Below are 21,554 nucleotides of genomic sequence, written 5' to 3'. Positions count from 1 at the left end.
GAAGAAATCCTGCAAGTCTGCTGGGGAACTCAGTTTAGGGAATCGTTTTACACTGAAGTTGAAATAATAGTGAGTTTAGATTGTGTTTTTTGGGTGTCTCAGGAAGAGAAAGCAGCTGAAGAAAAGCATCTAGTGAATATTCAGCTGTACACCAGAAGAAAACTGTTTGAAACTGAGCTTATCCAAGCAAGAAACCTTGGTGTTGACACAGTGGTAAATCTTTACTGGGGTTTTGTATCTGTAAGGATTGCTGGGATAAAAGGAATAGTGTCAGTTTCAATCAATTTCTGGTGTCTGTATTGAAATCTTTTGAACCTTTTTGTCTAGTGTGACATAGTTCATTTTTTCTCTTTTACTAAACGTTTATTTTTTGTGTTAAAAGTACACTGACAGACTCTTCTATGTGTTCAATGACTGACCACCACGATTTCTAAAAATAAAAATTAGGATCTACTATGCCAGTTCTCACTCTGGGATCTGATTCGTCTACCATTAACCTCAGCTGGGATCAAAATTTTCAAAACTCATGCAATTTATTTGTAGTTTTAAGGTTTTATTAGTTGTAGTAAGGTTTATTAGCTGTAATAAAGGTGATTGGGAGTAGCAATTTCTATTGATTATAAATTAATTATAAACAAATTAATTAACCCACAATAAAGGTGATAGGGCAGGTGATGTACTGGGGCTGCAGAATGTTGGAATTCCTGAACACCAGAGTGATCCAGGGCGAACACGTCATTAGTAAGTGTCTGCGGCTTGAGGAGCTTTGGCTCAGGATCATTGAGCTGGAGGCCGAGCTGTACACACCAAATAGGAGGCAAGTTATCTGGATACTTTGTACCAGCAGGCAGTCACACCCCTTAGGATAGGGTCTTCTGATTTTGTCAGTAGCCAGAGACAGGAGGGTGTGGCTGCAAGTGAGGCAGCTATGGGGACCCAGAAGGTACAAGTGGAGGAGCCACAGCCTTTGCAGTTGCCCAACAGGTTCGATGTTCTTGCAACCTATATGGATGAAAGCGGTGGCTGCAGGGTGGATGAGCAAACGGACCATGGCACCATAGTCATTCAAGTGAAGAGTGTTAACAGCAATGTAGTGGTAGTTGGGGACAGGATCAAGACAGTTCTCTGCAGCCAAGAGCAGGACTCCAGACAGCTATGTTGCCTGCATGGTGCCAGGGTTCGGGACATCTGCTCTGGGGTAGAAAGGAACTTATAAGAACATAGGAAATAGGAGCAGGAGTAGGCCATTTGGCCCATCGAGCCTGTTCCACCATTCAAACATCATGGCACTATCCTCATATCCCTTGATGTCATTAGTATCTAGAAATCTATCGATTTCTGTCTTGATTGAGCATCCACAGCCCTCTGGGGTAGAGAATTCCAAAGATTCACCATCCTCCTCCCACCTAATTTTGTCAGCAGCAAATTTGGAAATATTACATTTCGTCCCCACATCCAAATAATTTATAAAGATTGTGAACAGCTGTGGCCCCAGCATTGATCCTTGTGGTACCCTACTAATAACAGCCTGCCATCTGAGAATGACCCATTTATTCCCACTCTGTTTTCAGTCTGTTAAGCAATTCTCAATCCATTGCAGTATATTACCCCAAATCCCTTGTGCTCTAATTTTGTTAACTAACCTCCTGCGTGGGACCTTATCAAAAGCGTTCTGAAAATCCAAAAACACCACATCCACTGGTTCTCCTTTATCTATGCTACAAGCAACATCCTCAAAAACTCCCAAAAGGTTCATCAAACATAATTTGCCTTTCATAATTCCATGTTGACTCTGCCCAATCATATCATTATTTTCTAAGTGTCCAGTTATTACATCCTTAAGGATAGATTCTAACATTTTCCCTGCTACTGATGCCAAATTAACAGGTCTGTAGTTCTTCATTTTCTCTCTCCTTCCCTTCTTAAATGCTTTAAACTACATTTACTACTTTCCAGACTGCAGGATCCTTTTCAGAATCTATAAAATTTTGAAAGATAATCACCAATGCATCCACTATCTCTACAGCCACCTCCTTCAACACTGGGGTGCAGCTCACCTGATCCAGACTTTATCAATCTTCAATCCAATTAATTTTGAGTACTGCTCCTTCATTAATATTAATTTCTTTCAGTTCCTCATTTTCACAAGTCCTTCACTTCCCTAGTATTTCTGGGAGATTTTCTGTATCTTCCTCCGTGAAGACAGACACATAGTTTCTTTGCGATTTTCTTAGTCTCCATTATAAGTTCCCCTGTCTCCACCAGTAAGAGATCCACATATGTCCTTGCTAACCTTTGCTTTTTCACTTACCTAAAGAGGCTTTTAATGTCTGCCTTTATGATACTCGCTAATTTGCATTCACATTCTCTTTTCCTTTTATCAGTTTCTTGGTCATCCTTTGCTGGATTCTAAATTGCTCCCAATCCTCGGGCCTACCACTTTTTCTGGCAATTTTATAAACCACTTCCTTTGACCTCCTGCAATCTTTAACTTCTTTTGTCCACCATGGCTGATTTACTTTTCCTATTGGGCATTTCTGTCTTAGAAGAATGCATATTTGTTGTAGACCATGTAATACTTCTTTAAATACTAGCCACTGCCTGTCTACCATCAAATCTTTTGATTTATTTTCCCAATCCATCATAGCCAACATGCCCCTCAAACCTTCATAATTGCTTTTGTTCAGATTTAGTATCCTAGTTTCAGAATGAACTATATCACTTTCAAACTAATTGTAAAACTCTATCATATTATGGTCAATATTTCCTAATGACTCCTTTACAGTAAGGTTATTAATTAGCCCTCTCTCATTATATAATACTAAATCCAAAAAAGCCGAATCGCAAATCGGTTCCTCAACGTCTGAATGCACGTAGCATTTGCAACAAGGCAGATGATTTGAAGGTGTGAATAGAGCTAAATCTATAGAATTTTGAAAAAGTAATGTGAGCAATCGCTCTCCAAAGTGATAGTCTGGGGACTTAATAACATAAAATAATGAAATGGCAGATAGGAACATAGGAAATAGGAGTAGGTAATTCAGCCCTTTGAGCCTGCTCTGCCATTCAATATGATCATGGCTGATCATCTATCTCAAAACCATAGTCCCATTCTCTCCCCATACCCCTTGAGGCCTTTAGTGTCTAGAAATCAATTTCCTTCTTAAATATCTTTAGTGACTTGGCCTCCCCAGGTGGACAATTGCACAGGTTCACCACCCTCTGGGTGAAGAAATTTCTCCTCATCTCAGTCAATGGTGTACCCTGTGTCCTGAGTCTATGACACCTTATTCTAGACCACCCGCCCCCACCAGCCAGAGGAAACATCATCCCTGCGTCCAGCCTTGTCAGAATTTTATACATTTCATTCTCCTCTCATTCTTCTAAACTCCAGTGAATACAGGCCTAGTCTCTCCTCATATGACGATCCTGCCATCCCAGGAATCAGTCTGCTGAACCTTCACTGCAGTGCCCCGATGGCAAGTATATCCTTTCTGAGATAAGGATGAATTAAACAGATATTTTGCATCTATCTTCACTGTACAGGATACAAATAACATCCCAGAAATTAGTGAAATAGGAGGTGAAAGGGAGGAAATCAATTAAAATCACCAGTGAAGGGTACTAAGAAAATACGAACACGTGAAATAACAGAAGTAGGCCACTCGATCCCTCGAGCCTCCTCTGCCATTCAAAAAGACCATAGCTTATCTGTTTATGCTTAGAATTCCATATTCTCATTCAACTTTGATTCCCTTGCCGAACAAGAATCTATCTATCTCCATCTTAAAAATATTCAGTGATCCCGCCTCCACCATCTTCGGAGGCAGAGTTCCAAAGCCACACAACCCTCAAAGAGAAAAAAATTCTCTTCATCTCTGTCCTAAAAGGGTAACCCCAAATTTTTTTAAAGTGCCTAGTTCTGGACTTACCCTCAAGCGGAAACATCCTTTCCCCATCCACCTTGTCAATACCATTCAGGATCTTGTATACTTCAATCAAGTCACCCCTAACTCTTCTAAACTCCATTAAGAAAACTAAAAGCTGACAAGGCCGCAGGTACAGATGGACTTCATCCTAGAGTCGCAAAAGAATTGGCCACTGAGAGAGAATTGGTTTTAATTTTCCCAAGTTCTCTAGGTTCTGAAAAGGACCATTCTGATTTGAAAATAGGCTTTTGGTCGTACAGAATTTGATTATTGCTTAAAAAAGAAACACGCCTAAGCTTTTCGTCTTGCACTCATCAGGACACTTGCAAGAATACTAATATAAGCGAGAAAACAACAATTTATACTGTGTTAAGAGAATGCTGATTGGTTAGAAAGTGGCGTTGCCATGGAGAACACACCACTGATAGTGACTGATAATTAACTGCCAAGCATCATTTGAATTTTAAACCAGGAAGCTTGACCCTGATTGGTCAAGACATCGCCCTGAGGAATGAGTCAGCAAATGGCAGTCACTTATTTTGCTTAACTGAAACATGTTCTTTCTGTCTGCAAAGAACAGGGCCCTGTGTGTTAATATATATAACTTCCAGTACGTGCAAATGCGCCACATTGCGAGTCTGACTGACAATTTTAAATTAGTTGTCAGCATAATTCTTAGCACATTAAGGATTATTTAGCAAATGTTGTCCAATCACGATCACATCTAATGTTGGGACACTGTTTTGCAAGCATGGGCTTGTCCGTACCCTGCCCATTGCAAACATCGGTTGGGACATGCTGCTTGATACGATCTGCCAGTCTTTGGGATGTATGACCTACATACCTGGCATCACCCTGGTACTGAAATTCACATACCACATTACTCATTTGTGTGATAGGCAGAACATCTTTCTGGCTTGACGGCAGCTTAATGTGGCGAATACTACTCTTATCGCTACTACATAGTCGCAGCACCAAACAGCTAGCTTTACCTGTTTCTCAAATAAAATAGTTCAACTTACAGGTGAGTTAAGAACAGATAAGCTATCAATTGAATTTCTCCAAGCGTGTATTAAGCCCAAGGTTGTGCCAGTTTTCATTTCCAAATGTATTGATAATGCTGAAGTGAGGCAGAGTCCCATGAATGAGCAAGTGTTTATGCGAGATGAGATTGAACAGATTGGTAATAGGGTTACTAATTTACGCGGTGCCCTACACTGTGTTCAGTCTGAAGTGCGCAGATTTCTTTCATTTTTTTGATTTGGTCCATTTATGCTGCTATATTGCTTTATTGGTGACTGCAGCATAAACACTACCCATTTGAAATACATCCGTACCATAAACTCACTTAAGCAGAAGTGGTTTGGCAATGCAAATAATTACTCCACGAAACACGTAAAAAATCTCTCTGACCATATACTCTCAGAAAGCAAGCAGTTTGGTTCTTGCGCATGGTTTCAATTTTGGTCTGCCTTCATCCCAAATCAAACAGGAAGTGGTATTAGCGGAGTTTGAACTCCTCTATTCCTGCCACAAACCAGCGTCCACTGAAGACGCTGATCGAGCACACACATACTGCAGGATTCTGAACGAACTGTCCGACTTTCACAGCAACGTGAATGTCTTATGGTGTTGCAAGGCCTTACATACACATCGCTTAACCTGACAAAGGGTCAGGAATAGTCATCCTTAACAAGCGTGACTACATCAACAAAATGCACAACATTCTTAATGACAGGTCCAAAGTCATATCCATTGGACCTGCCGTACAACATGACCGGATAGCCTTGCTTGATGTACCAGTTGAGAAATCTGCCAGGAGATTCTCTACCATGGTCTACCACAAGCCTACCTTCACTGGACAATATATGCGTCGGGATTCTTACAGTTCCACATGCTATAAGATTGGTCTTATTGGCAACCTCGTAAATAGGGTCTGAGCGATTTGCTCACCACACAAGTTTGATGCTGAAATAGGGGCATCAAAGGCATCCTGCGGGATAATGGCCACCCTGACCATTTTGCGCTGTACATCACACAAACTCATGAATGGGCCTAAGGCCGTCACTTTCGGCCCTGAAAAGAGCCCAGTCTACCTCAGATTACCCTGGAAGGACAAGGGATCTCAAAAATTTGAGCAACAGGTGAAACTAGCTGCTTCACGCTGCTACTATGCAGTAGCAACATGAGTGGTATTCACCACTAATAGGATGCTGCCGTCAAACCAAAAAGATATTCTGCCTATCACACAAGTGAGTAATGTGGTACATGAATATCAGTGCCAGTATGATGCGTGGTATGTAGGCTGTATGTCCCAAAGACTGGCAAATCGTATGAAACAGCATGCCCCAGCCTCTGTTCACAAAGGGCAGGAGACAGACCGTACCCAACCAGCCCGTGCTTGCAAAACTCAAAACAGTGTCCAACATTAGGTGTGAATCGCAATTGGACATTTGCTAAATAATCTTCAATATGCTAAGAGTTATGCTGACAAGCCAATTTAAGACGGTCAGTCAAACTCGCAATGAGGCACACTTGCATGTACTGGAAGCTACACAAGGCAGACAGAAAGAACATGTACATGCACTGCAACTGTTTCAGCTAAACAAAATAAGTGACACCCATTCACTGACTCATTCCTCAGGGCAATGTCTTGACCAACCAGGGTCAAGCTGCCTAGTTTAAATTTCAAACAACACTTGGCAGTTAACTGTCAGTCACCATCAATGGTGCATTCTCCATGGCAACGCCACTTGCCAACTAATCAGCATTCTCTGCACATACAGCATAAATTGTTTTCCCCCTTATATTGGTATTCTTGTGAATGTCCTGATGAGTGCAAGATGAAAAGCTTAGACAGGATTTGAAAAATAGCAAATGTGACTCCTCTGCTCAAGAAAGGAGGGTGACAGGAAACAGGAAACTACAGGCCAGCTAGCTTAACATCTGTCATAGGGAAATTGTCGGAATCTTTATTAAAGGGATTATAGTGGGTAGTTGGAAAATCTCAATGCAATCAGGCAGAATCAACATGGTTTTGTGAAGGAGAAATCATGTTTGACTAACTTATTGGAGATCTTTGAGAAAGGAACAAGCAATGATAAAGGGGAACCTGTAGATGTGCTATACTTAGATTTCAAGAGGGCATTTGACAAGGTGTCACATCAAAGGTTGCTACACAAAGTAAGAGCTCATGATGTTGGGGGTAACATATTAGATACAGGATTGGTTAACTAACTAGAAACAGAGAGTAGGCATAAATGTGTCATTTTTGGGTTGGCAAGATATAACGAGTGGAGTGCCACCGAGGTCAGTGCTAGGACCTCAACTATTTACAATCTAAATCAATGACTTGGATGAAGGGACTGAATGTATGGTTTCTAAATTTGCTTATGATACAAAGATAGGTGGAAAAATAAGCTATGAAGAGGATATAAGGAAAGGGACACAGATAGGTTGAATGAGTGGGCAAAAATTTGGCACATGGAGTATAATGTGGAAAAATGTGAACTTGTCCACTTTGGCAGGAAGAACAGAAAAGCAGATTATTCTTTAAGTGGAGAGAGATTGCAGTACTTTGGGGTACAGAGGATCTAGATGCCCTGGTACATGAATCACAAAAAGTTAGTATAGTATACACATACAATAAGTCATTGGGAAGGCAAATGAGGTGCAGTCATTTATTGCAAAGGCAATGGAATATAAAAGGAGGGATGTATTGCAGGGCGTTGGTGAGACCACATCTTGAGTACCACGTACAATTTTGATCTGCTTATTTAAGAAAGGATATAAATGCATTAGGAACAGTTCAGAGAAGACTCACTCAACTGACACCTGGGATGGAGGGAGTGGTTATTTAATGAGGAAAGGTTGGACAGGCTGGGCCTGTATACATTGCAGTTTAGAAGAATGAGAGGGGACCTTATTGAAACAAACAAGATCCTGAGGGGACTTGACAGGGTGAATGCTGAAAGGATGTTTCCCCTTGTGGAGGAGACTAGAACTAGGGAACACAGTTTAAAAATAAGATGAGAAAAAATATTTTCTCTGAAGGTTGTTTGTCTTTGGAACTCTTTTCCCCACAGAGCAGTGGAAGCAGAGGATTGAATATTCTTAAGACAGAGGTAGATATATTCTTGACTAACAAGGGTGTCAAATGTTATCGGGGACAGGCAGAATGTGGAGTTAAGGCTACAAATCAGATCAGCCATGAATGACAGAGCAGGCTCGAGCAGCCAAATGGCCTACTTCTGTTCCTAATTTGTATGTTCGTATTTCTAGCAGCATCCCCATCATCGAGGTTAAACTGACTGGCCTGTAATTGCTGGGCTTAACTTTACACCCGTTTTTGAACAAGGGCATAACATTTGCAATTCTCCAGTCCTCTGACACCACGTGAGCCTAAGATCAGAAAATTTGGTCAGTGCCTCTGCAATTTACACTCTCACTTCCCTCAGTATCTTTTGATAAATCTCATCTGGTCCTGGCACCTGATCAAATTTAAGTACAGACAGCCTATCCAATACTACCTCCTTACCAATTTTAAACCCTTCAAATGTCTGAACTACCTCCTCTTCCACCATGACCTTTCCTTGACAAAGACAGACGCAAAGTCTTAATCTAATGCCTCAGCCATACCCTCTGCCTCCATGCAAAAATCTCCTTGTCGATCCCTAATCAGGTCCACTCCTCCTTTACCTTCCTTTTACTATTTATATGCCTATAGATTGTTTTTTTATCCATTCATGTGATGTGGGCATCACTGGCTGGGCCAGCATTTACTGCCCATCCATAGTTGCCCTTGAGAAGGTGGTGGTGAGCTGCCTTCTTGAACCACTGCAGCCCATGTGGTGTAGGTACACTCACAGTGCTGTTAAGAAGTGAGTTCCAGGATTTTGGCCCAGCGACAGTGAAGGAATGGCGATATATCTCCAAGTTAGGATGGCTTGGAAGGGAGCTTGCAGGTGGTGGTGTTCCTACGTGTCTGCTGCTCTTGGCCTTCTAGGTGGTACTGGTCATAGGTTTGGAAGGTGCTGTCGAAGGAGCCTTGGTGAATTCCTGCAGTGCATCTTGTAGATGGTACACACTGCTGCTACTGTGCGTTGGTGGTGGAGGGAGTGAATGTTTGTGGATGGGGTGCCAATCAAGCGGGCTGCCTTGCCCTGGATGGTGTCAAGCTTCTTGAGCGTTGTGGGAGTTGCACTCATTTAGGCAAATGGAGAGTATTCCATCACACTCCTGAGCTGTGCCTTGTAGATGGTGGACCGCTTTGGGGAGTCAAGAGGTGAGTTACTCATCGTACTATTCCTAGCCTCCGACCTGCTCTTGCAGCCACAATATTTATATGGCTAGTCCAGTTCAGTTTCTGGTCAATGGTAACCCTCAGGATGTTGATAGTGGGGGACTCAGTGATGGTAGTGCCATTGAACATCAAGAGGCAAAGATTCTCTCTTATTGGAGATGGTCATTGCCTGGCACTTGTGTGGTGTGAATGTTACTTACCACTTGTCAGCCCGAGACTGGATATTGTCCAGGTCTTGCTGCATTTGGGCATGGACTGCTTCTGTATTTGAGGAGTTGCGAATGGTGCTGAACATTGTGTAATTATCAGCAAACATCCCCACTTCTGACTTTATGATGGAGGGAAGGTCATTGATGAAGCAGATGAAAATGGTTGAGCCAAGGTCATTACCCTGAGGAACTCCTCCACGGATGTTCTGGAGCTCAGATGACTGACCTCCAACCACAACAACCACTTTCCTTTGTGCTAGGTAGGTTCCTTTGTACCAGCGGAGAGATTTCCCCAATTCCCATTAACTCCAGTTTTTCTAGGGCTCCTTGATGCCACACTCGATCAAATGCTGACTTGGATGTCAAGGGCAGTCACTCCCACCTCAGCTCAGGATTTCAGGTCTTTTGTCTATGTTTGAACCAATGCTGTAATGAGGTCAGGAGTTGAGTGGACCTGGCAGAACCCAAACTAGGCGCAGGTGAGCAGGTTATTGCGAAGCAAGTGCCACTTGATAGCACTGTTGATGACCCCTTCCATTACTTTACTGTTACTTTATGTTAGCTGCCAGTCTCTTTTCATAATGCCTCTTTGATTATCTTATTGATTTTTCAATTCCCCGCCGATCCTTCCATATTCAGCCTGTCATTTGGTTGTATTATCCACCCGACATCTGCACATTTTTTCTTCTTCATCTTAATCTCCATCTCTTTTGTCATCCGGGGAGCTCTGAATTTGTTTGCCCTTCCTTTCCACTTTATGGGAATACACTTTGACTGCACCTGAATTCTCTCTTCTTTAAAAAGCTGCCCGTTGTTCAGTTACAGTTTTGCCAGCCAGCCTTTGAATTCAATTGATTTGGGCTATGATCCATTCTTACCCATTGAAGATGGTTTTCCCCCATAAATTATTCTTACTCTGGATTGTTTGGTATGCTTTTCATTAGATAACCTGAACCCTATGATACAGTGATCATTGTCCCTTAAATGTTCCCTCCTGACACTTGATTGATTTGACCCACCTCATTCCCAAGAACCAGGTCCATCAGTGCCTCGTTTCTTGTGCACTGGAAACATGCTGCTGTAGAAAATTCCCCTGAACACATTCTAGAAACTCTTGCCCCTCTCTGCCCTTTACAATATTGCTATCCCAGTCTATATTCAGATAATTAAAGTCCCCCATTATAACTATGTTATAATTCTTGCATGTCTCCCTAAATTCCCTGCAAATTTGTCACTCAACATCTTTCCCACTAGTTGGTAGCCAATAGACTATTCTCAGCAATGTAATTGCATCTTTTTGTTCCTTCACTCCAGCCAAATAGATTCTGTCCCTGACCCCTCTGGAATATTTCTTCTAGCACTGCAATGTCCTCCTTAATCAATACCGCTAAGTACTGCCCCAGCCCTTTTCTTCCTTCCTGGCCTGTATCCAGGAATATACAGGTCCCATTTCCTGAGGTCCGGTCTCAATGCCTCAGGAATCTAAAACCCTCCCTCCTGTATCATCTTACCAGCCACACTTTTACCTGCTTTACCCTCCTATTTCTATACTCACTTGCGCATGGCACTGGGAGTAATCTGGGGAGACAGACTGGCAAAAGAACTGGGGGTGGGGAGAGAGAAGTGGGGTGGTGATTGGAGTTAGATGAGAGGAAATTTTGTTGCATAAATGAATTAGGATCTGGAAGGCATAACCTGAAATGGTGGGGATAGAAGAAATTTCAATTGTGACTTTCACAAAAGTATCAAAAGGAAAGAAATTTTTTTTAACAGAACTAGGGGGAGAAATTGGGGGAGTGGAACTTATTGGATAGCTCTTTCAAAAAGCTGGCATGGGAGATGAGAACAGGTAGGCGGTTCTGCGGCCACAGGCATAAATCCAGAATTGAATGTTGCCTCTCTGATTCTAGAGTCAAGGATGTCACTGAGCGTCTGCAGAGCACCCTAATGGGGGAGGGTGAACAGCCAGTATTCATGGTCCACATTGGTACCAATGACATAGGCAGAAAGACGAATGTGGTCCTGCACTCAGAATTTAGGCAGCTCAGTAGAAAATTAGCAAGCAGGATGTCAAAAGTAGTCATCTCCGGATTACTCCCATTACAATGCATAAGTGAGTAAAAAAATAGGAATATAGTGCTGATGAATGTGTAGCTAAAGATAGGAGAGAGGGCTTTAGATTCCTGGGAAACTGGAGGTCTGTTCTGGGGAAGATGGGGCCTGTATAAAGCGGGTTGCACCTAAACAGATCAATTTCCTTGTGGGGTGATTTGCTTGTGTTAATAGGGAGGGTTTAAACTCACCTGGCAGGGATGTGGGAACCAGGAGGTAATAGGAGAGATGAACATCAAGGTGCACAGAATATTGGGAGAGACAGAAAGCAACAGAGAAGGAGATGGTAAGTTATTAGATGAGTTCAGAGTTGGGGCAAAGTATGAAGTGTGGTAAATAAGGTTGATGTGTTGAGGGCGCAGATTGTCACATGGAAATATGATGTTGTGGCCATTCCACAGACCGGGCTCAAAGCAGCCAGGATTGGGTATCAAATATTCCTGGTTACAAGGTGTTCAGGAAAAATAGGAAAGGAAGAAAAGGGAAAAAGGTGGGATTAAGGAGAACATTGCAGCACTGGAGAGAGAGGATTTCTCAAATAGCAATTAGCTTGTTTGACTACGTAACCTGTTTTTAGATGTTTGCTGGGAGAAAGCTGATCAGAGTCCCATTGGTACCAACTATTATGTCAGCGAAAATAGTTTTACCTTATTTACACTACGAAAATGCCAATTCTGAACACTACTAAATCTCTCTTGAACTTCTCTGTTCTCAAGGAAACCAAACCTAGTTTCTGTAGTCTGTCCACAACTTCTAGCCCCATTCTGAGTCCAAACGTGAACATTCACAGGCTGCACCATTTTTTCCCTTTGCTTACATCATTACCCTTGTAATCCAGCTACGTCACATTTCACCTGTCACATTTCACCTGTAACATTTGTTATGACCGGGATGGGAGGAGTGCACCAGTTATCAAGCCCCACTACACCGCAGGCTGTACCACTAGTTTAAATGTTTCATTTTCTCACTGACTCATTTAGCTTTGCAGGTCCAAAAGCAGACTATCTACACTCAGGTGAGGGTTCTCTGGCTACAGGTTGATAACCACATGCAGTTTTAGGTAAGGTAGAGAGGGGGAGCCTTCTTTCCTCAGCCAGTTCTCCAACAAGACTGCCTTCAAAACAAACTTAAATTTTTTTCCTCTCTCGCATGTGATTGCCTTTTGTCTCCCAGCTTTTCATTAATTAAAGTGCTTTGCAATTCAACACAAACAACGCTTTCTCAAGAACCATGTAGGTCTGGAGATTTCTTGGAAGAGGCTTGCTTGTTTACAGTTCCAAGGTGAATTTATGACCTTTGAAAAAAAAATCCCAGTCCAAATAATGCCATATCCTTCCATTTTGTAAAAGAAAGAATCATATCTCTCAAGACTGAAGTTAACACATTTTTTATTTTTTATATAAATCCCAACTTTATAAATTTGGCAGAACTGTATATGTTCAATCAAGGCTGACCTTTACTACTTACAACACATGCTACTCCCTTCTTCAAAAAAAAAATCCACTTGATTTCCAGGTAGCAACACACCTTAAAAAAAGAACTCACATTTATCTGGCGCCTTTTCCAACTTTAGGCAGCTCCAAAGTGCTCTAAATCCAACTAAAAGCTTTCAAACTGCCACCACTGTTATAATGTAGGAAACAGGCCAACCAAATTTCACACAACATATTATATTTTATGGTAAGACATTATATTTAAGAACACATTATTTCAAAACTACTTATATGGCAAAATAAGACAGACAGCAATGACAAGAATTACAGAGAATAGAAAGTTGTCTATTATATAAAGATCACAACCCTCTGCATCCTGTGATAAATTGTGAGGTCAAAATGATTAACTCAATAGTGGCAACCCTTAGAAACATATCTAATCAGAACTAGGTTTGATAGGGTACCTTTCATCTGTAAATAACACTTCTAGGTAGGAGCCTCAATTGTCTGTTTCTTGTCAGACGAACACACATACTATGAAATTGAATAAATTTACAGTCAGTTAATCTTACCATAGTTGCTGCTGATTCCAGGGCTGAGTGATGAATGGACCAACTCTTTGGTTTGGGGATGTAATGCTTCCCTTCCCTGACGCAGGCTCATTTTTCCTGGAGTCACCGGCTGAGATTCATCACTATTTGTTACTGAAGTTATCATGGGTAAAAAACAGTTAATGAGTCAACAACCTTGTTTGTATTCAATTCACATAATAAGTTTTAAACATAGGAAAGTTTCATTAGGACATGTATTTCCAAACAAATACCATTTAAGACAGATTGAGCAAACACGATTTAAATCCACTCAGAGGCTGCTATGAACTACATTAAAACCAGCAGATACACTACACAACTGAAACAAATTATCCCTCATCATACTATCAAGAATCACTACCAAGAGAATACATCATATTGCATATTACCATTATGAGGAAGAATATTTGGGCACAATTAAAGAGTTTAATTTATTGAAAGATGCATATCACAATGCCCTTAACCTGTAAATCTAACAATATAATTAGCAAAACATTAACAGTTTCCCCTTCCTTCCTTTAAACAATAACTTTATAACATGCTCAAATAATTTCAAAACAAATCAAAGAGAAAAAGTGATTTTCCACATTTCTTATAACCCATCAAAATACAAGATGCTCCTCTTCTCGAACCTCCAACAATTTCTTCAAGCAAACATTCCTTTTTTGTAAAACAGTCCAATAATTAGTGACTTGCATTGAGCCATTTTATCTTAGAGATCTCTTCTTTCTAACATTTATTTTATGCTGACAAGGTCAATCCTTAACCTTTTCTTAGTCACGCATTCTGTCAAATGAAAATGATCCCCATCGAGAATGGTTATCCACATAGCATTCAATGGGCAAGCTTTTCTCTGACTGCCCCTTGACAGGATTTGCTTTAAAGTGTTTGATAAGTAAAATCCCAGATCTGTCTCTTCTACTAGAACCAGTGTTTCTGCTGCTAAGGTGCTTTTAGCTAACTAGGGAGAGATTTTAGACACTGGAAGAAGGGGGAGGAGAAAGAGTTGGGAGACTGGAGGGAGAGTGAGTTTGGAGACTGGAGGGAGAGGGGGAGAGAATTTGGAGACGGGAGAGAGAGAGATTAGAACCTGGGACTAGAGTGGGGGGAGGGTTTAGGGGAGGAGAGAGAGAGTTTATACCCAGAGACTGGGGGTTGGGGTAGAATTTAGATCGACTCTGGCAGGGAGGGCTTAGACCCTGAGACGGGGGTGGGAGGGACCCTGAGATTGGTGGGGGGGCGTGGACAGTTTAGACTCTGAGGCTTGAGGGTGGGTAGAAAGAATAGACCTTGACACTAAAATGATGGGGATCTGGTTGGTGCTCTCAAGCATGTACTGTACATTGGGAAGATTTTTTGGACTATTTGAAAAAATAATATTTTCATTTATTCAGTTTAAGTGATTAATTTCCTTGTATTTTTCAATGCAATTTGCTGAGCACATTGGACAGTTTTCAGCACCTTTTGCCGTTTGATCACATTTTAAGTCAAGATGACAAAATGCTGATCTGCGCTCAAACTTATTCCAAATTGGAACCTTCGATGTCAGATGGTTTTTGAGCACAAAAATGAGGTCAACATTTTCAAGCAGGGTTTTTATTTCTTCACTTCCCAGGCCAATGGACAACATTTGTTCTTCATTCCCGCTAAGAATATGACAAACCCTGCTGTAGTTGAATATCTAGCTGGAAGACTGACATGTGAAGGAAGCATCACTAAAAATGACTAACTTCATATCTCCTGGATCCCCCAAGGCTGGAAACTTAAGTACACATTTCTCTGAATTTAATTTCTTTCATGTTTTATTTGCTCTCACAGCCTCCTCAAATGTAGCATGTTTCATCATAGTACTCAGTTCCAATACATCATAACTAGCATCAGGGCTAGTCTGAATACACAACCAGTTCAACTGTCCAATCAAAATTCCTATCTGATCTAAAATAAAAGCAAAATACTGTGGATGCTGGAAACCTGATTGATCTAATTGACGTTTCTTCCTTGGATGCAGGATCCTCTTTTTGTGAGGACCTGCCCAATTTATTGGGATGCAACTTACATTTTCAAAATAAGACTGTTAATTCAAGGTCGCTCTTGACTTTTCCAGCTTAATGTCTAGCCCTACATATTTAAAGGCCCCTGAAACCTGACTTCCAATCTTAAACTCCTTTATTTCAGCTATCACCAATTGCTCAAATTCTGCAGAACCTCACCATAGAAAATCATTAACGTGCATCATAAAGATGCCTGCTAGTTTTTTGTTATACCAATTGAACCGAGTCTAACTTTAGCTGAATACAACCCGTTTTCAACAGGACGAACCGAACTAAGAAATACCAGATCCCTGATGCATCACTAAATCCATAAACACATTTGTCTGATTTCCACAGTTTCTGTTCCATATTGCCAGCTTCTTTCGGTGGTTTCAAAAACACTTCTCTTTGAAATTCCTCACCCTGCAAAAATGCAGCTTTTATATCAATCAATTTACAGTCCCAGAGATAGGTTGCTAAAAGAGCTAAGAAAATCTTCATGCTTGCTTTTCCTGCAGCGGGGGAGTCCACTCTGACATCTTGATCACTGTTAGAAACAAGGTATAATCTTGAAGCTGAATATATATATTTGTGTGTTAAGAAAGGTAAAAACGGTTTCAGTTTCACGTACGTTTCGTTTGAGTCTTGGTGCCTAGAAGTCTGGGTGGACCTAAGGCTGAAAAGGTCAGTCTTTTGGGTTTGTTTATGTATGTACACATTTTAATGAAGTTTTTACAACCCCTGAAATTAAAGAGATGGGTTAAGGAGGAGTTAGAAGTTTAGTGATTTTGGGGAAAAAAAAGTAGAAAAAACTGGGCCATTGCCTAGCAACAGTGGTCAAGTGACACAGAGAAAGATAGGGGCGGGTGTGTCAGAGTGTGAAGACAGATTTTCAACTCTATTTGAGGAGGAATACTACAAGGCTACTGGGAGACTGAGTTCAGGGAACTCATGTTTGCTCTGTAGTTGAAGCCTTAGTGAGTTTACAGTGTGGTTTTGGGTGTCTCGGGCAGAAATGTGAGTTGGGTGAGAGGCATCAAGTGAAAGTATAATAATTTTCATAACACTTTTCTAGTTTATTGTGAAGTAGGTTTATGGGGGGTAAGTATAGTTGGGTCTGTCTGGGTGATTTAATTACATTTGGAGTCAAATAGACTGCAAGCTTTAAATCATCAAAATAAGCTAGGTGCTTGACATGTGTGAACATGGATGCCGGCTTAGCATGCAAGATTTGAAGGGAATTTGCATTTTTAGATAAGTGAAAAGGTGGCTTGGATTTTAAAGGGATCCTAGTCTGTTTACAACTAGCCAGATAAGCAAGGCTAAGAAATGTATTTATTTTTCCCCAAAGGTTATTGACAATATTGGCAACATGAACGTTTTTATATTATGAGGAAGATACAGTTTCAAAAACATATGGAACAATAGAATTTACATATTAAAAAGAGAGAACCATATATAATGGAGAACGAAAGGCTATATGGAAAAAAAAGGCCATTTACGACCTAACAGAAGTGTGAGAAACAGCCTTAATGAAGCCTCCAGCTATATGTCTGCTATATAACGAAACTGAAGTTGAGGAATTCCACTGTTAACTTGCTGGTTCTGTTTTAAATCTAAAATCTATTTTTGACTGTTGCTTTAAAGGGAGTGTAATTGGGAGTCAGGTTAATTAGGAATTTTAGCCATTATTATAGAAGTATCACAAAATCGTCATGGTGTAGGAGGAGGCCATTCAGCCCAAAATGTCTGTACCGGATCCCTGAGCATTTTAACTTAGTGTTAATCTCCTGCCTTTTCCCCGTAACCCTGCGCATTGTTTCTATTTAGATAATCATCCAATGCCCTCTTGAATGCCTCAATTGAACCTACCTCCACCATACTTCCAGGCTGTGCATTCCGAACCCTAACTGCTCGCTGTGTGAAAAAGTTGTTTCTCACTTCGCATTTGCTCCTTTTGCAAAACACTTTAAAACTGTGCCCTCTGGTTCTAGATCCGTTTCCGAGCGGGAACAGTTTCTCCCTATTTTGTTAATAAATATTTTAATTTTATTTTTAAAAAAATCTCTAAAGGTCTTGGTGGACTTATTATTTCTGAATTCAGTGTACACATCTTCTCGTAATAAATACAAACTGCAAAATCGTTGTGATAGTGCGGCCAAGTTTCCCTTGTGGATTTGATCCACCTGGCACACATCATCTGCCATGTTATAACAGTTTTCAAGAATTCACTGGAAAAAAACATTTCCAAGTGTGCCAGTCCCAAGCAAGTAGCCTTTGTGTCCAGCTGGTGATAACTCTTAGCTGGTTTGTGAGTCTATAAAGATATTTCTATATAAAAAAATATTGGGAATTGGAATCATCTTCTTGTGTTTGTATCGAGATCTTTCCAACCTTTTTGTCTGGTGTGAAATTGTTCATTTTTCTTCTTTTAATAAATATTTTATTCTGTTAAAAGTTCATCAACAGATTCCTGTGAATTTGGTTCAGTAACTTTCCTCTACGGTTTTCTAAAAAAGAAAGTCAGGATCTATCAAGCCAGGTCTCACTCTGAGATCTGACTTTGTCCAACATTAACATCAGCTCAGATCATAACAATCACCAAGTCTCCCTTCGACACCCCAAGCCACTAGTCTGGCTTTAGCACTTAGTGCTAGGGGTTTGGATGGTGCAGAATTTGTAAGGTGCATCCAGGAGGGCTTCCTGAGACATTATGCAGATAGTCCAACTACAGAAGGGGCAATACTGGACCTGGTATTAGGGAAAGAACCCGGCCAGGTGGCCGAAGTTTCAGTAGGGGAGCATTTCGGGAAAAGTGACCATAATTCAGTAAGTTTCAAGAAGGTACTGGTGGATAAGGATATCAGGAGTCCTCGGGTTAAGGTGCATAATTGGGGGAAGGCTAATTATAACAATATTAGGCAGGAACTGAGGAATCTAGACTGGAGGCGAATGTTTGAAGGCAAATCAACAACTGACATGTGGGGGGCTTTCAAATGTCAGTTGATAAGAATTCAGGACCGGCATGTTCCTGCTAGGATGAAGGACAAGTATGGCAAGTTTCAGGATCCTTGGATAACGAAGGATATTGTGAGATTAGTCAAAAAGAAAAGGGAAGCATTCGTAAGGGCTAGAAGGCTGGGAACAGATGAAGCCCGTGGAGAACATAAAGAAAGTAGGAAGAAGCTTAAGCAAGGAGTCAGAAGGGCTAAAAGGGGTCATGAAAAGTCACTGGCACCCAGGATTAAGGAAAATCCCAAGGCCTTTTACACATATGTAAAAATGCAAGAGGGTAGCCAGGGAAAGGGTAGGCCCACTTGGACAGAGGTGGGAATTTGTGTGTGGAGCCAGAAGAAATGGGAGAGATACTAAGTGAGTACTTCTCATCAGTATTCACCAAAGAGAAGGACTTAGCGGTTGCTTTGTCTAGGGAAGAGTGTGTAGATAGCCTGGCTCATGTTGAGATCAAAAAAGAGGAGGTGTTAGGCGTCTTGAAGAACATTAAGGTGGCTAAGTCCCCAGGGCCAGATGAGATCTACCCCAGAGCACTGAGGGAGGCAAGGGAGGAGATTGCTGGGGCCCTGACAGAAATCTTTGTATCCTCACTGGCTACAGGTGAGGTCCCAGAGGACTGGAGAATGGCCAGTGTTGTTCCATTGTTTAAGAAGGATAGCAGGGATAATCCAGGAAATTACAGGCCGGTGAGCCTTACGTCAGTGGTAGGGAAATTATTGAAGATTCTTCGTGACAGGATTTACTACCATTTGGAAGCAAATGGGCGTATTAGTGAGAGGCAGCATGGTTTTGTGAAGGGGAGGTCGTGTCTCACTAACTTGATTGAGTTTTTGAGGAAGTGACAAAGATGATCGACGATGGAAGGGCAGTGCATGTTATCTATATGGATTTCAGTAAGGCCTTTGACAAGGTCCCTCATGGCAGACTGGTACAGAAGGTAAAGTCACACGGGATCAGATCGAGTAGAATGGGCCTATATTCAATGCAATTTAGAAGAATTAGAGGTGGTCTCATTAAAATGAAAGATTGCAAGAGGGTTTGACAGGATAGATGCTGAGAGGCTGTTTCTAGCTGGAACTAGTTTTATTCTTAAGACAAGACTCCACATGATATTAAGAAATGGCTGAAGGCAATGGATACTGCAAAGGTTTTGGGCCCTGACAACATTCTAGCAACAATGCTGAAGACTTGTGATCCAGAACTAACTGTGCCCCTGGCCAAGCTGTTCAAGTACAGCCACAACACTGGCATTTATTCAGAAAATTGTCCATGTGTAGCTTGTCCACAAAAAGCAGGAACAAGCCCATCAGTCTACTCTCAATCAGCAGCAAAGAGAAGGAAGTTGTCATCGACAGTGCGATCAAGCGGCAATTACCACTTACTCAGCAATCACCTTCTCACTGATGCTCAGTTTGGGTTCTGCCAGAGCCACTCAGCTCCTGACCTCATAACAGCCTTAGTACAAACGTGGGCAAAAGAGCTGACCTCAAGAGTGAAGTGAGAGTGACTGCCCTTGACATCAAGGCAGCATTTGACTGAGTGCTGCATCAAAGGAGCCCTAGCAAAACTAAAGGGAATGGGAATCGAGGGAAAACTCTTCAGTGGTTGGAGTCATACCTAGCACAAAGGGAGATGGTTGCGGTTGTTAGAGGTCAATCATCTCAGCGCCAGAACATCGATGCATAAGTTCCTCAAGGTTCTGTCCTAGGCCCAACCATCTTCAGCTACTTCATCAGTGACCTTCCTTCCATCATAAGGTCAGAAGTGGGGATGTTCACAGATGATTGCACAATGTTCAGCATCGTTCATGACTCCTCAGATACTGAAGCAATCAGTCTCCATATGCAGCAAGACCTGGATGAAATTCAGGTTTGGGCTGATAATGGCAGGTAATATTTGTGCCAGAGACAAGTGCCAGGCAATGGCCATCAACAACAAGACATCTCCCCACCTTCAATAATATTACAATCGCTGAATCCCCAACTATCAACATCCTGGGGTTACTATTGATCAGAAACTTAACTGGACCAGCCACATAAATACTGTGGCTACAAAAGCAGATCAGAGGCTGGGAATTCTGAAGAGAGTGTGATTCACCTCTTGACTCCCCAAAGCCTGTTCATCAACCATAAGGCACAAGTCAGGAATGTGATGGAATACTCTCCACCTGATTGGATGAGTGCAGCTTCAATAACATTCAAGAAGCTTGACACCATCCAGGAAAAAGCAGCCCGCTTGATTAGCACCCCATCCACCTCCTTAAACATTCACTCCCTCCACCACTGACGTACAGTGGCAGCAATGTGTACCATCTACAGGATGCACTCAGCAACTCACCAAGGCTTCTTTGATAGCACCTTCCAAATCTCTGACCTCTACCACCTAAAAGGACAAGGGCAGCAGATAAATGGGAGTTCCCTTTCAAGCCACACACCATACAGACTTGGAACAATATTGTAGTTCCTTCACTGTTGCTGGGTCAAAATTCTGGAACTCCCTTCCTAACAGTAGTGGTGTTCCCACAACACATGGTCTGCAGTGGTTCAATAAGGCAGCTCACCACCAGCTTCTCAAAGGCAATTAGGGATGAGCAATATTTGCAGCCTAGCCAGCGACGCCCATATCCCGTGAACGAATATATAAAAGGGAATTGATGGTGAAACAGGACAGAAGTGGAGTTCACGTTGAAGATCCGCCATGATTTTATTGAATGGCATAAAACGCTTGAGGGGCTGAATGGCATTGGCTGCTTATTTGTGTCAGCCTTGTCTCAGCTGAAGGACGGTGGCAAGTCACTGGGCAGTTGGAAGGACAGTCGCGAGTCACTGGGCAGTTGGAAGGACAGTGGCGAGTCACTGGGCAGTTGGAAGGACAGTGGCGAGTCACTGGGCAGTTGGAAGGACAGTGGCGAGTCACTGGGCAGTTGGAAGGACA

At 41.8% G+C, this 21,554-nt stretch overlaps 1 protein-coding gene across 14 annotated transcripts in view; it reads right to left on the bottom strand.

Annotated features, from left to right (window-relative positions):
- Nucleotides 1-21,554, bottom strand: part of osbpl8 (oxysterol binding protein-like 8) — a 282,603-nt gene that overhangs the window by 134,780 nt on the left and 126,269 nt on the right. For 13 of the 14 annotated variants that reach the window (XM_041215495.1, XM_041215498.1, XM_041215497.1 and 10 more), the window contains one exon: nt 13,558-13,689. In XM_041215495.1, the coding sequence (XP_041071429.1) occupies nt 13,558-13,689 (132 nt within the window). Of the gene's footprint in view, nt 1-13,557; nt 13,690-21,554 lie in introns of those variants that run through there. The other variant, XM_041215508.1, reaches the window with a different exon arrangement.

This window comes from Carcharodon carcharias, chromosome 21, assembly GCF_017639515.1.
Source record: "Carcharodon carcharias isolate sCarCar2 chromosome 21, sCarCar2.pri, whole genome shotgun sequence".
Classification (NCBI taxonomy): Eukaryota; Metazoa; Chordata; class Chondrichthyes; order Lamniformes; family Lamnidae; genus Carcharodon; species Carcharodon carcharias.
Note: the sequence above shows the minus strand (reverse complement) of the source record. Positions and strands in the feature narration are given on the sequence as shown.